This window comes from Armigeres subalbatus, chromosome 3 (genome assembly GCF_024139115.2).
Source record: "Armigeres subalbatus isolate Guangzhou_Male chromosome 3, GZ_Asu_2, whole genome shotgun sequence".
In the NCBI taxonomy this organism is placed as follows: Eukaryota; Metazoa; Arthropoda; class Insecta; order Diptera; family Culicidae; genus Armigeres; species Armigeres subalbatus.
The window spans coordinates 402,896,050-402,912,432 of NC_085141.1; the positions used below are offsets into that span (position 1 = coordinate 402,896,050).

Consider the following 16,383-nt stretch of genomic DNA (forward strand, 5'->3'; position numbering starts at 1 on the left):
GGATGCCTTGGTTGATTCGGTAGAGCATTTGATTCAAACTCCAGGACAATTTGAAGATCTTATAACATCTCATATGCCTGAATTTGGAGTGATCTTACAATACCTCATGTAAGACGCATGTGAATGTATTTGAAAGTAACCAACGATCAATAAATTAAGTCCCATTCGGTTTACGTCCTCCCAATAAGTGACGTAAAAAGAGGGTTGAGTGTATTATGGTATGGCCCAAATTTCTATAGCGATACAATTTGCCCATCATTATTGAGGTGTGATGGGCAATGTATGATTTCGCTTTCAATCCCAGTTAGGCTCGACATACTTAATGAAGTCTTTTACTTTGCTGGGTCGTATAAGCCAGGCTTCATAGGGCTGTAGAAGCCCTTTTCCTAATACACGGTGTCTGATCCTCATTAAAGCAGCACAATCACAGAGCAGATACTTCGCAGTTTCTTTTCTAGCTGGCTGAAACAACACCTTAAGTTCGAATTTAACAAATTTTTACCAAATACTAGGTTGGTGATCAGTAAAAAAAACTAGCTATCATCCTTATACTTTTCGTATCTAATTTAGGAAACTTTTGAGCCACCTTCTCACTCAGTTCTATAAATATGTTTGCTTGTCGTGAGGAATCTACCGATGATATTAAGTAAACTGACCTTTCTCATATTTATTTTAGAAAAATCTTGCCCCTCACATTTTGGAAGTACCTGAAGTCATTTGATACAAGTCAACCAATCAGTGATCAATGCACTGATCGGGAGAAAGATAGATAGTAAAAGTAAGACCACATGGTCAGCACTGACATGCGATGGGTAGCTTGGAAACAGCTCGGCCTGAATACAGCCATAAAGCAATAACTCTGCAAAATGACAGTTTCATGGGAAAGCGAATATACAATGCAAGGGCCATCGACTCGACTTACGGAGTCTAGAATTATACTCAGCATGACGCAACAAATGCGAGCTGCTGGAATTGAGCCTGGTTCGATGACATGTGTGATGCACATGCTACACTAGCAATAATTTGACGCTGTTGTTTCATAAGGGCGAATGTCGCAAACGTAAACAATGCTTTTTCCTGCAAATTCCTCAACAACTAGGACCGCTCGCAGCTAACAATTATTTGGAATTGGTGGAGCTCCACGCCTACCGAACGTAAGTGGAAAATACCGCCAAAAGTATCTGATCTTCATGAAATCAGTAGAAGAAGTCAATGTTTACGTTTTCGTCTTTCGGCCTTATGAAACAACAATGTCGAATTATTCTCTCATTATCGGTTCTCACTCGATGTACGTAGCCTGTGTCTGAGCGCCAAGCAACGTATCAACTCCTAGCGTTGTTCCCTCGAAATTATAGATAAGTGTTGTGATAGATTCTGAACAGCATGAAAATTACTTTTTCCACAATATCTATATGATACGTCCATAATTGCCCTAATAATAATAACGCTGTGTACGGTTTTATCAGACTGACACTTTGAGCATTATGCAGTGACTTATGTATATGATTTCCAGACCAACATTTGGAAAGATCGAAACAGTCAAAATGTAAACATTAGTTCTTTGTAGATGAAGAATTTTATTTGAATCTTATTAAACCGCTACAAGTTGGCTCGACAGACGCAGTATTCGAAAATGTTTTTTTTTTTTCAATTCAGCTTGATTACCGGGAGCCTTAGTTCCAAACCCATTATAAAGATTATATGCAAAGGAAACACAGTACACTAAGCGTGATAATGTTAGAGCTAGATTTTACGCATTCGAAACTTATAACTGAAAAGTTGAGCACTTCTTGCCGTCGGGTGTTTGTTTCACGCGCTGAACATAAAATACTTAATTTAATAGTGTAGAAAGTGGAAAATATTAAGAATTTTTTGAGTAACAACTTCCTTGTGCTAAATATATTGGTGTAGAAGTGAATTTCGATCGGAAAACGGGCTATTGAGAAGAATTTTTAAAGTGATAAGTGAAGATTCAAAACATGGAAACATATTAACCTCAACACAACGAAGAGTTTTTGCTTTGGAAGCGTAAAAGCTCTCAGTTTTAGTTCGAAAAAGCTCATTTGTTGCCAAAAATGAAAACGGATTAAATGAATACCGGTGAGGATGTTCCATAGTGACTATCCTATCATTAACAATAACAACTACATATTGCATGGAATACTTCCGATTTCTTCAATTAACAAATTGTTTACCTATTTTTCTACAAACATATAAAACTCTGATTTATTATTTAATTATTATTTGTAATTCGTTGAATAGCTGATTTTATGTTTTTATAGCAACACTGCAGACTATTTGCAAACGTTTCGTCAAAAGCTTTCTGCCATATTCGTTGAAAGTTTTCCAAGCGTTCTTAATTCTGATTCCAACCACCAGGTGTTTTGATGTTTTTTGTCATGTGTTTAATGGATTATTTTAGGTAAACTCATTTTGCACTCACCGCATCAAAACAAAGTCGCTACTGTATATGTAGGTTAACATGTGAGAGGTTTTGAAGGAACTGGTCTACGGTGGCGCTATCTACTCGTTTCATAGCGGCAAATTTTGCATTTTTGTTTGCGTTCAGTTTCGTTCAGCACAGAAGTTTGAGATCGGAAGGATTGGATACGCTTTTTAATTTCTGTTTTAGTTTTTTTTTATATTTTCAAATTCCCCTTTATACATAAATTTATATTTTCTATGTCTTATTTACACAGATATGTATAATTTTATATATTTATATATTTCCATTTTTTTTTCTCATAACTTGATATTTCCATTTATCCGTAGTTATCATAACCTTATAATTAAATGCTTCACATTTTATCATTTTATTTTTTTCAAGCACTTTTTAATTCAACTATCTATGCTCATTTCGCGGATATAAATTAGACTCGATTAGTGGAGCGTCACCAGATGATTTTTCGAAGCTGAGGTCCTTTGGCCAGGGACACTGTAATCTATTTTTCAAATAATGTAATCCCAATCTAAATATTTATATTTCCTATTTCAGCTAAACCAAGTGTTGCTGGTGAAGTTTGTTTCGCACCTAGGATCAATTTGCTCTCCATTGATTTTTATAAATTTCAACGTTTTTTCTACACTTATTCTTAATATTTCCATAGATTTTCTTAAATTACCACGAAGCTCCATATATTTTAAATAATCTCGCATAAACATTTATAAGCAATCATCTTGTCATAAACGATTTACCTAACCAAATGACAATTATTGATCTTCACTTTTAGAAACATTGGGTGCTGACGAAGATTCTGAACCAGCATCACACTACAAAGTCTAATATTACTACAATTCATTATTTCAGAAATATGCTGCAGAAAATTCAGAAAATCAATGCAATTGTATTGCCAAAATCTATTTATTCATATTACATTCAAGTACAAAGCATCACTTTTACAATACCAATACCAATAAATATATAATATTTACGCTTTTTCGCCAAGAAAAGCACCCCTTAATAACCCATCCAAACTCCAACTCCAGATACCTATGAAGGTCGCGCGAGTTCTCCGCATCTTCTTAAGTAGGTATCTAATCAACACTTCCCACCCAAATCCCCACTGATCGTAAGGACCTGGCCAGGTGTTGAACAAAGGGATCGTTGAATGAAAAACATGCCAAGCCCCAGGCTGTTTTTCTGGCGCATCTAACGTCCCTATCGACAGCCAACCCAGGATAGTGTGCGGTCAGATATGCTATGCTATGCTATGCTATTCGAAACTTATAACTGAAAAGTGCCCTTGCCCATGCTTTAATATTGTACACAGGAATCATCTCAATTGTCGAAGTGAATAAATTGCTAGTCGAAACTTTATGCAGGAGGAAGACAAAACTGATTGAACTGTTACCGATAATGATCAAAATGGAATCATTTCGATTATAGTTAAACTGATTAAAGACACACAGTACACGTTTGGTTGCTACATACTAATCACCTATTCGAAAATAGCTAAACTACGCTACATAATGAATAAGTTAATAATGCTCCGCTTTAGCCATCCTGTCAAATCCTCATCAACCGTCATTACCCATAATTAGATATTCTGATAACAAAGCTACAACCGAGTAAAGCAAATCCTTATCAGACAAAACCGGTCGAATACTCAACTCCATCAACACCCAAATCACTGCTAGGCATTACTCTAGTTGCCTCCTCAGATTACTTGCGGGTCATTTTATCGGAGTTAACTTCACTATTTCTCTCCAACCATTAATAAAATATATCTTCCCGTTAAATCCCCTCCAGAGCATCCCAGAGGAGGAGCCTCACTGTATTGATAATTTCTTTTACCGAAAAAGACTTCTTATTTCGGTTTGCCCACCAAACACTACCCGGTCGCACAACCTGTGTGCTGCAGGGCGCAATTCATTCCCATCATTAATGGTGTGCTTTTTTTTTCTTTTCTCGCGTTTGTTCTTGGCAGGATATCCGATTCGGAACCAAACGGGAGTCCCTTCCGCTGTGGAGCAACGACTACTGAAACGACGGCGACGACGAGGACGACGACGACGACGACGGAAGCGAAGAAAAGGCCGAAAATGAGGAAAAATATGAGATCGATGACGTGTTTCGTGATATTTCTGCTAGTTTTCATCATGAGTTATGGTGAGTGTGGTATTTTGCGCTGGTCGTTTCTGTTTCTTGCGGATGAATTATGAATGGGATCAGGAGATTAATGTTTCTCGAGTGGATATCGAGTGCCTCACATGTGTCTGAAGTAGTTATATTCGACCTCACTTGGCTGTTTGCAGCAGCATTAACTTGATTCAGTTGCTGATAACGACGGTGACCATTAGACGTTTTGTGGCAATTATGATGATGGTAAACGTTCGGCTGTTTACTTAAACTGTTTGTCACGAATTTCTGTGTTAAACAGTTAAACATTTTGTGTAAGCGCCGGCTGATTGGGGACAACAGCATCACGGGTGGAGCTTTGCATTAGCATTTTGCCATCGCCAACGGAACGGGCAAAACAAATATTTGAGATGACTTGGTGGAGACGTTTGTCTGAGGATAGGCGGATTCGTCTGTTAGCTGTAGGGCTCGACCCTTTTTGCATGAGTGTGTCTACGAAGAAGGTCACAGATAAATTTGAAACAAATAAAGAAATAACTATTCTCAATACTCATAGGTTGGAATAAATACTTGAAATATTTATTTAAGAGAAGGAAGGTTTGATTCTCTTCATGACGATTTGATTTCTCACCGATTTAAACTTTCTTGTACATCTCCTTATCCGAGGAAAAAGAGAATCAATACAGCTGTTGACTCAAAAGTGGGTCATAAATCATAGCCTTTTAATTTCCTTAATAGCTAATTCCGTGCTGGTTTCACAACACTGTAGCTGCTGGGACAGGAGAAGCTTCTAATTCGACCCTTTCCCTTTCGAAAAGCTTCAAAGCTTTGTCGTTTTTCTCACGCGTTCTAGTCTGCCGAACACTCCGAACCCAGATCATGAATTATTACCAAACACACGGGATGAATTCGTTGTCAAGGTCCCTTCTCCTAATAGTGAATTGCTGCTCGTCTGGTCTTTGTTCGATGAAACATTAGCTTCGTTTTTTGCTGCAGCCTTCTCCGAAAGGAGGCCGGAGGCGACAAGGAATTTTATTATGCATTTCGGATTTGATGGTGTTGGCTGGTGGGTTGCTATCCAGTGACAAACGGAGGGGAATCCTTTGGGAGTAACCCGGATTTAGGGACAAAAAACGATCTTCGGAGGTTGTGTGTTTTCTATGTGTGTCGTCGTCGTCGACGACACTGGACTCTGAAGACACTGCGAATCGTTTGTTTGCGGAACAGCATAAGTCCATTTTTATCAATTTCCAGAAAACAGTAAGTTGTAAGTTTTGAACTCTTTAAATTAGTAAGTTTTCTAAAGTTGCTCATCAAAATGCACTCCTTTGGCATTTTCTCAGAAAACTTATTTTGTAAAAGATGTGGTACAGGAGGTAAATTTTTTTTATTCCAAAAGTGTCACTTAAGCAGTTTCTCAAATAAACTGCTCATATAATCTCGGACCTGTTTCGGGCGCAAAGGAGACATAGCTTTGGGGGTCTGTTGTAACATACCTACTTTCGGAATGCTCAAGTGTGGGCGTCCCCCAACGATGACTGATGACGGTGGAAGATGGATTTGAAAAGTGAATAATTAATCGACACAAGGTCGGTTGGAGGCTGGCTAACACTTATAAAGGCGTGCCGTAGTTTGTCCATTTAAAAGGCGCGAATTCATCATCATCCTCTATTATGATGGTTTTAATCATTGATGCGATATGGCCGCTCGAGGCAAACTTCTTTCGGGTGCCGTATAATGCTTTCAGCAAAGAACAATGATCAGATTTATAAGCAAAGATTTATCGTTATTTAATCTTTTCGGATGAATCGCATTTATCATAGAAATAATGATGAATTTATTTTGAAGTGAAAATAGATGAAATTCAAATAACATTGATTTATATCGAAATTGATAGAAAAATACCACCTGTCATAAAACGAGTTAAGTACCTACTATTCCATTCAACTCCTTCACGTTGTAATTTTTACATATACGAATCTCGACCTCAACTGTTACGCTGTCTTCAGTTGAGGTCGAAATACGTATCTGTTAAAACTACAACGTGCTGGAATTCGATTGGATAGCACTAAACTCAGGTGTCAGGTGAAGCCATTCCACTCAGACCGTCACGCCGGGAGGGTGCTGGTACTTGATGACCCTCTTTGACGGTTACGGACGTTACTCTGCTGCCTGCTCTGACAAAAATCGAACGCAGCGGGTGGTAGGTATTAAGCGTTAGGTAGGGTTATGCGCTAATTCGTCCATGGCGCTAGCATTCGTCATATCAAATTCTAAATCACTAAATACTCGCGAATCGTAAACTAAAATAATGAACTAATCATCTGGCGAGATAGAAAAAGTGTGCACTACGATCTGCATTCATTTAAATTACATTCCGGTGTTACTTACTTGAAATACAGTTAAATTTAACTTTGCGGCTCTGACTTTTGCATAATTTCCTACGTTATCCGTGCGACGAAGGAAAATCCAGTTCGTTCACTGCTGTAGAAGACGTGCAACACCGTCACCAAAATCAACGTAATTCACTGATTTTCACCGCACTTTTTCACATAAATTTCTCACTGCGCACTAAATAAAAGCAATGTTTATTGCTGAAGTGAAAACTAATTGAAAATAACTACCGGAAGGCGTTCAAATGATCTGTTTTTTCAAACTTTAGAGCGTTTGAAATTTATTTTCTTCGTCGCCTTGTTTATAGTCGAAAAACGCGTTGCCAAACTGGCGGTTTGAACTGAAATAATCTTATGTTACACATCTGATAATACATCATGCAGTCAATAAAAGTGGGGTTTTCAATTATTTTCCGCTAGTGTAATAAAAGAAAAGTCTTCCAAATAAATATTTTTCATACACACTCGTCATTCACACTAAAATTTTCCACTATTCCAAAAGTTTGAAACAGGAGAAATAATTTCATAACAGAAATCTGATGGCAGCACTACCCACGTACATGTAAAGCATGTGTGTTAGTTGTTTGACAGGCTGAGGCACTGAATGGCAGCACAATCAAAACCATTTTTATGCGGTCGAAATGGGATTGCACTAGGAAATTTTTGTTAACTGGAACCGAAATAAACTTTCAAATTTGACTCTCAAAATTGACCGAAATGATAGTTATTCTGCATAAAGTCACAAATAAGTCGTCCAGTTATCCAAGAAATGGCTTGAGCTCAGGAACAAAGATTCCCAGTCCTGTTTTAAGTATGGTACATGCTCCTTGTGGTACAGAGAAAGAATACGTAGATGATCAATTTTCCGGTTTCAAATATGGTACATGCTCTCTGTAGTACAAAGAACAGAATGCGTTCACTGCATATGTTCTTGGTCATCCAAGAAATCCCTGGAGTACGGCCTTTCGATCTAGACGCGTAACTGAAGATCAATTTTCCGGTTTCAAATATGGTACATGCTCTCTGTGGTCCAAAGAACAGAATGCATTCAGTGCATATGTTCTTGGTCATTCAAGAAATCCCTGGATTACGGCCTTTCGATCTACACGCGTAACTGAAGATCAATTTTCCGGTTTCAAATATGGTACATGCTCTCTGTAGTACAAAGAACAGAATGCATTCAGTGCATATGTTCTTGGTCATTCAAGAAATCCCTGGAGTACGGCCTTTCGATCTAGACGCGTAACTGAAGATCAATTTTCCGGTTTCAAATATGGTACATGCTCTCTGTGGTCCAAAGAACAGAATGCATTCAGTGCATATGTTCTTGGTCATCCAAGAAATCCCTGGAGTAAGGCCTTCCGATCTACACGCGTAACTGAAGATCAATTTTCCGGTTTCAAATATGGTACATGCTCTCTATAGTACAAAGAACAGAATGCGTTCACTGCATATGTTCTTGGTCATCCAAGAAATCCCTGAAGTAAGGCCTTTCGATCTACACGCGTAACTGAAGATCAATTTTCCGGTTTCAAATATGGTACATGCTCTCTGTAGTACAAAGAACAGAATGCATTCACTGCATATGTTCTTGGTCATCCAAGAAATCCCTGGAGTAAGGCCTTTCGATCTACACGCGTAACTGAAGATCAATTTTCCGGTTTCAAATATGGTACAGGCTCTCTGTAGTACAAAGAACAGAATGCGTTCACTGCATATGTTCTTGGTCATCCAAGAAATTCCTGGAGTAAGGCCTTCCGATCTACACGCGTAACTGAAGATCAATTTTCCGGTTTCAAATATGGTACATGCTCTCTGTAGTACAAAGAACAGAATGCGTTCACTGCGTATGTTCTTGGTCATCCAAGAAATCCCTGAAGTAAGGCCTTTCGATCTACACGCGTAACTGAAGATCAATTTTCCGGTTTCAAATATTTTCTGATTATAAAAATTTGATTCTATCATATGTACCACAATGGATATATTACATTTACAAAATAGGCCTGTAGATCATTGGTTACGCGTGTAGACCTGGAGGCCTTCACTTCAGGGATTTCTTGGATAACCGTAATGATCTTCCATACGCAGATTCTGTTATATGTACCACAATGGGTACATTACATTAACAAAATAGGCCTGTAGATCATTGGTTACGCGTGTAGATCGGATGGCCTTCACTTCCGGTATTTCTTGGATAACCGCGAACGTCTTTGACACGCAGATTCTGTTATATGTACTACAATGGGTACATAACATTTAAAAAACAGACCTGTAGGTCATTGGTTACGCGTGTAAACCTGAAGGCCTTCACTTCAGGGATTTTTTTGGATAACCGTGAAGATCTTCCATACGCAGATTCTATCATAGGTACCACCATGGGTATTAGACTGGCCCAGGATACAAAAGTCGTCCGATTCTGCAGGGCACCCCAGGATTTTGCCTTTGGGTAAGAAAATCATTCTCTGAAAATTTCAGCCTGATCGGTTATTGCATAAGCTGGCGCAATTGATTTGAAGTTAATATGAGGGTTTCAGCCGAAATATATGGGAAAATACACCTCTGTTACTATTTCGTACAGGAAATTGGATGGAAAAGCCCGATTGAGCCCAGATTTGCAGGAAATGAAGTTGACATGCCAATGAACAATTCGACATAAAATTCTACTATGATTAAATAAACTTTAAATTAGTTTTTAGCTGATTTATTTGGAGTTTGGTTGGGCACGTTGAAATTCATTAATTGCCTTGAAAACAAGCGCATGTAATCGAAGGTAGCTGCGATATGTGTTGTGGCGCGCGTGCAGTTACTTATGTTTCAGTGCGCGCGAAATCACGCATCGCAGGCACCTTTGATTGCATGCGTATGTTTTCATGGCAATTAATGAATTTCAAAGTGCTCAACCCAACTCCAAATAAATCAGCCAAAACTGATTTAAAGTTTATTTAGTAATACAAGAATTTTATGTCGAGTTGTTCATGGAATGTTAACTTCATTTCCTGCAAATCTGGGCTCAATCGGCTCTTCCATCCAATTTCCTGTACGAAATAGTAACAGAGGTGTATTTTCCCATATTTCGACTGAAATTCTCATATTAACTTCAAATCAATTGCGCCAGCTTATGCAATGACCGATCAGGCTGAAATTTTCAGAGAATGTTTTTTCTTACCCAAAGGCAAAATCCTGGAGGGTGCCCCGTAGAATCCGACGACTTTTTTTTCTCCCCATACTAGGCTGGGCCACTCTAATGGGTATATTGCATTTACAAAACAGGCCTGTAGAACATTGGTTACACGCGTAGATCTGAACACCTCGACTTCAGGTATTTCTTGGATATCCGCGAACGTCTTCGATACGCAGATTCTGTTTTATGTACTACAATGGGTACATAACATTTAAAAAACAGACCTGTAGGTCATTGGTTACGCGTGTAAACCTGAAGGCCTTCACTTCAGGGATTTCTTGGATAACCGTGAAGATCTTCCATACGCAGATTCTATCATATGTACCACAATGGGTATATTACATTTACAAAACAGGCCTGTAGATCATTGGTTACGCACGTAGATCTGAAGGCATGCACTTCAGGTATTTCTTGGATAACCGCAAACGTCTTCGATACGCAGATTATGTTATATGTACTACAATGGATACATTACATTAACAAAACAGGCCTGTAGATCATTAGTTACGCGTGTAGACCTGAAGGCCTTCACTTCACGGTTTTCTTGGATAACCGTGAAGATCTTCCATACGCAGATTCTATCATATGTACCCCAATGGATATATTACATTTACAAAACAGGCCTGTAGATCATTGGTAACGCGTGTAGACCTGAAGGCCTTCACTTCAGGGATTTCTTGGATAACCGTGAAGATCTTCCATACGCAGATTCTATCATATGTACCACAATGGGTATATTACATTTACAAAACAGGCCTGTAGATCATTGGTTACGCGTGTAGATCTGAAGGCATGCACTTCAGGTATTTCTTGGATAAGCGCGAACGTCTTCGATAGGCATATTCTGTTATATGTACTACAATGGGTACATTACATGAACAAAACAGGCCTGTAGATCATTGGATACGCGTGTAGACCTAAAGGTCTTAACTTCAGGTATTTCTTGGATAACCGTGAAGATCTTCCATACGCAGATTATATCATATGTACCACAATGGATATATTACATTTACAAAACAGGCCTGTAGATCATTGGTTACGCGTGTAGATCTGAAGGCATGCACTTCAGGTATTTCTTGGATAACCGCGAACGTCTTCCATAAGCAGATTCTGTTATATGTACTACAATGGGTACATTACATTTACAAAACAGGCCTGTAGATCATTGGTTACGCGTGTAGATCTGAAGACCTCCACTTCTGGTATTTCTTGGATAACCGCGAACGTCTTCGATACGCATATTCTGTTATATGTACCACAATGGGTACATTACATTTACAAAATAGGCCTGTAGATCATTGGTTGGGCGTGTAGATCTGAAGGCTTTCACTTCCGGTATTTATTGGATAACCGCGAACGTCTTCCATACGCCGATTCTGTTATATGTACTACAATGGGTACATAACATATATATGTTATATGTACTACAATGGGTACACAAAACAGGCCTGTAGATCATTGGTTACGCGTGTAGACCTGAAGACCTCCACTTCAGGTATTTCTTGGATAGCCGCGAACATCCTCCGTACACATATTCTATTCAATGTTTCACAATGTACACATATCATATTCAGAACAGGCCAATATTAATTGAATTTATGTTATTTTTATTTAACACGGTATGATACCGCATAAAAACTAATTTGGTGTACTTGTAGAAATCGCACACCAATACCAACAGATTTATTTGACAGCAATCCATCGAGTTTTAGACTGGACGAATGAAAATTCTCATGGACGTAAACAGATTTTCATAAGACAAATTTGAAAAATTTGAAGGGTATTTTTGATTGCCGATTCTCAATAAACTATGATTTGTTCAATGCGCTAATAGTACACAATGAAAACTAGGAACTCTAAAATACGTGTTACATACAACTTAGTTAGAGTAAGTAGTTGGGTTGGCGTATAAATTAGATTTGAAAACCAAGCACTACCTACTACGACGGGAATTAGCTCACTACCCTATCGCTTGTGAAAAATCAATTTGGTCGAGCGGCCGATGCAATATGTTCAGATAATGGGGTTGAAGGAGAAGCTGAAAGAGTTTTATGAGCGAGAGTATTACCCACAACAGGATGGCGTATCAAAACGTAAGAACAGATTCCTCCAGAACATAGAAAAGTACATGTAATTGAACGCAAAGTTTCACAAGAAATACTGAGGTGAGGCCTCCAGAACCAATTACCGTCGTCATTGGTCGAATTGACACCGTTTGAAAAAGTAAGCCTTTGCCCGGTTTATAATAAAGGTGGATGTTATCCTTTGTCCACTTTACGTATACTTAGTATACGCGAAAGGCAAAAAACAGTAGCAAGCTGCGGCTATGTACAGTACATGGCAAATCGCAACGCTTGAGTAGAATCCAATGTACCTTATTTTGGGCAAACGTCCACTTTTTAAGAAGGGTTTAAATCAGTGGTCCCCAGCATGCTTACAATTAAAGGCCTCATAGCAATTTTGAACTGCTGAAGCGGGCCGCATTACATATGCAATATTTGATTTGTGTTTCATGTAGAATTTTTAAGCTTAATAAAACTTTTTTTTAATACACCTGTTTCACATTTGAATAAAACTTGTTGCGATGAATCTTCTTCAAATAACATACTAGTAAGCACATTTTATTCTACGAGTTTTATTCTGGTAGCTGACTTTTATTTGATACTGACAGATACTTTTAAGGTAGTGGACTTGGCACGAGAATCTAAGAATCAAAGGGATTTCATAATTGGTAGTCACGAAATTTACTTAGACGAAGTATAATTTAGTAGGAGAGAGGATCGACTTTTCATGTCTGGATACTCAGTTCATTTTTAGTTGACTCAGCCAAAAAATAGCCAGAAAATCTATATACATAAAAATGAATTTCTGTCTGTCGGAACATTATAGACTCCGAAAATACTGAACCGATCGGCGTGAAAATTTGTATGCAGAGGTTTTTGGGGCCGGGGAAGGTTCTTAAGATGGTTCGAGACCCCTACCCCCTTTGTAAAGGGGGGCTCCCATACAAATGATACATAAATTTCTTCATAACTCGAGAATTGCTCAGAAAATAAATCAATTTTAGGCGAAACGAAGTTCGTCGGGTCTGCTAGTAGATCATAATATCACCTACACATTTGCTAAAATTGTGTACGAGCAGCTTGCTTTGAAGCGTAATTTGGTTTACCAGTTTATGTCAACTATAAATATTTGTAGATGATTTAGAATGGATTGGGATTGAGAGCGTGGATTTTGTAACCTTATACGTTGAAATTATTCAGATTTTTTGGAAAATTTGCCAAACTCTTTCTTTCCCATATCGCATCACAACATGAACATTGACGCTCACATTAAGCAATTCTACAATGCGATGCTTCTAAGCTCTAGCAATGCTTAGTTATATGATAAATGCCTAAAACAAATTCAGATGTGTTTGGAACAGGGTCATTTTTTACGAACCTGTATAGGGTTAAAGCAGGTATTTTCGTCTTTTCGTCATAGTCTCAAAAACCAAAAACGAGAAACCTTTTTGACAAACTCATCGGTATCAGATCGTAAGCTCAGGAGATACGTTCTGCTATAGTGGAGTACTAGCATAAGTACAATGGAACAGGATTGATGTGACCAAATCTTCAGTCTTAACGAATAGCATCGCTCCTTCCTTCTTAATTTGATCTGCCTTTAGTAGACATAAAAGATCCGATGTTCTTATATTGGGTAGGACCCGCAAGTCAGTCCGTGACATACTTCGATCAACATTTTGTTCGTTTGAATATGTGGAAAAAAAATATTTTCATAGCCCGGGGCAATTCCATCACAGTTGTTTATTGTTGTCCTACGTAACATATGAAGTGATGAATGATGAATGATTCTTAAACATCATAATGATGTGAACTTGCCAGATTCCCTGAAAAGCACAAACAATTGGGCATGATGAAAAGCATTTGGTAACATCTAATGGGTATCAACGGGCCACATGAAGTGTATATTCTGAAGTCCTTCACGGGCCGCAGCAAAAGGCTTCAAGGGCCGCATGCGGCCCGCGGGCCGCACTTTGGGGATCACTGGTTTAAATCCATCATTGTCCTTAACCGGGCAAGCGCCTGCTTTGAAAGAAGGAATCTCATCCACCATTGCCTTAATCCGGAAAAACGCTTACTGTTAAAGAAGGGCTCACATTCACTATTTCCCTCATATGCACAAGCGTCAACTTTTAAAGAAGGGACCACATCTACTACTGCCTTAATCTGGGAAGTGCCTACTTTTTAGAAAGGATCACATTCACCATGGTCTTAATTAAAGAAGGGTTCGTATCTAGCATTGTCTTGATCCGAGTATGCGCCTGCTTTTAACAAAGGATAACATCCACCATTATTATAAACCGGGCAAAGGCCTTCTTTTAAACAGGCGATTACATCCGCCATTGCTTTAATCTGGACAAATACCTACTTCCAAAGAAGGGATCATATGCTCCATTGCCATATTTCGAGCTAACGCCTACATTTCAAGAAGGAATTACATCCACTACCATGGTGCATCGAAGTCCGTACACCTAAGTACTTAATTTTAGTAAAAAGGCTCTAGAAAAAATGAATTGAATTTAAATAGAATGTTCGTTATTGAAACAGGTGCCCGAGGCCTCTATTTTTGATGTGCTCCACTGTATTGCACTGGAAACAAAGAAAATTATGATCCACCGTGAACGGATTTCGAATCATAGGATCATAATCCGTACAGCTATTTTCTAACTAAATATTTAATTTAAAGCAGACCGATTGACCAGGCTACCACTGTAAATAGTTCAATACGCATCTTGAAAAACGATCCCTTTGATTTTTATTCTGCTGATCTTCATTTGCAATTTAAACACAGTCACTTTCCATACAATTGTATCCAGATCACAACAAAATGGTGCCGAATTGTTTTTCAATTGTGATATTTCAATTTCAGAGAATATTTTTCATTTCAACGGCCTTAAAGCTAACTGTCAAGCATAATATAGGGATAAGATAAATGATTTATAAATGTATTCCCTTGAACCCCCTGTAGTTTAGTGATATCCCACGAAGTGGACGGAATTCGGTGCTGTACGGATTTCGGTCCCCCACGGTATTGCCTTGAGCCGGGCAAACGCAACCCAATAGATGCATTTTTAAGAAGAAAACACATTATTCATTGCTTTTCACTGGGCAAATCATGAATCTAGTGCTAAATCGTGTTTATAGTACCAATAGTACTTTTATTATGCAATTTAGCGCAATGGTGACATTTTATCAGTAAGTTAATGCGTTTCTTTGGAGGTATTCAGCTTACTAATCAATTAGGAGGATTGTGATGAAAAAAATAGTTTTTCCACTTCCAACATATACCTAAGGTTTGATTCTTCATAAAAGTTGTAGCAAAAGATCTCTTGAAAAGCTTTGTCAAAGGCACCAAGCTTATAATTCCGTTACTTTTAGAGATTTTCTACATTTATGCTGACCACTCCTTAAAAAATGTTTTTTTCATCATATCTTTTATATTTCCATTTCTACGTTTTTTGGATGTTCTAGAAAGTTTCAGATAATATCAAAATAAGCCGTTTGCTGGCTATTGCGACTTGAAAGCTTAAAAAGTTATAATAGTTTTATTAGATTTTTTAGTCATATTTAATTTAACTTCAACTTGAACGAGCTCGGTGGTCTAGTGGCTACCGCTTCTGCCTTATAAGCAGGAGGTCGTGGGTTCGATTCCAAGCTCGTCCCATTACTACTTTGTATTTCCATCTTAGTTCTTTCTGTGTTTCACCTTCTACCAAAACGATTCCTACTGTTATAACCTCCAAAAAATCCCAAAACCTCCCGTGGCACCTATGAGAGGTCGTAGAGTTCTCTGCATCTTTCTTACGTAGGTGTTCAACTAACTGTAGGATCTTAGCAATCTATACAAATCTAAGCAGTCTGGTTATACTATTTCAATCAATGATGTTAGCACAATAAACCATTATCGATTACGCTACGAAGGCAAGAAGACGTGTTTCACTATATGTACTACACTAACCATCCTTCCTCTTCCTCAGCATTCGCAAGGACGTGGCTAGAACAGATCTCGACTATTGGAGAATGCACTGCTTCCACCTAAGAGATAGTGATTAGTCCCAAATCATTATCTATGGTAACGGATGAAAGTGATGCTACTCTCATACAATAGTCTTGGCTTGTACCACCTACGAATTTGTGCGAATTGCTCAATGCTAATGCTAATGCTAA

At 38.3% G+C, this 16,383-nt stretch overlaps 1 protein-coding gene across 1 annotated transcript in view; it reads left to right on the top strand.

Moving 5' to 3' along the window:
• Nucleotides 1-16,383, top strand: part of LOC134223034 (peroxidasin homolog) — a 491,869-nt gene that overhangs the window by 255,204 nt on the left and 220,282 nt on the right. Inside the window, exon 2 of the mRNA XM_062702172.1 lies at nt 4,428-4,609. Coding sequence (XP_062558156.1) covers nt 4,428-4,609 — 182 coding nt within the window. The remainder of the gene's footprint in view (nt 1-4,427; nt 4,610-16,383) is intronic.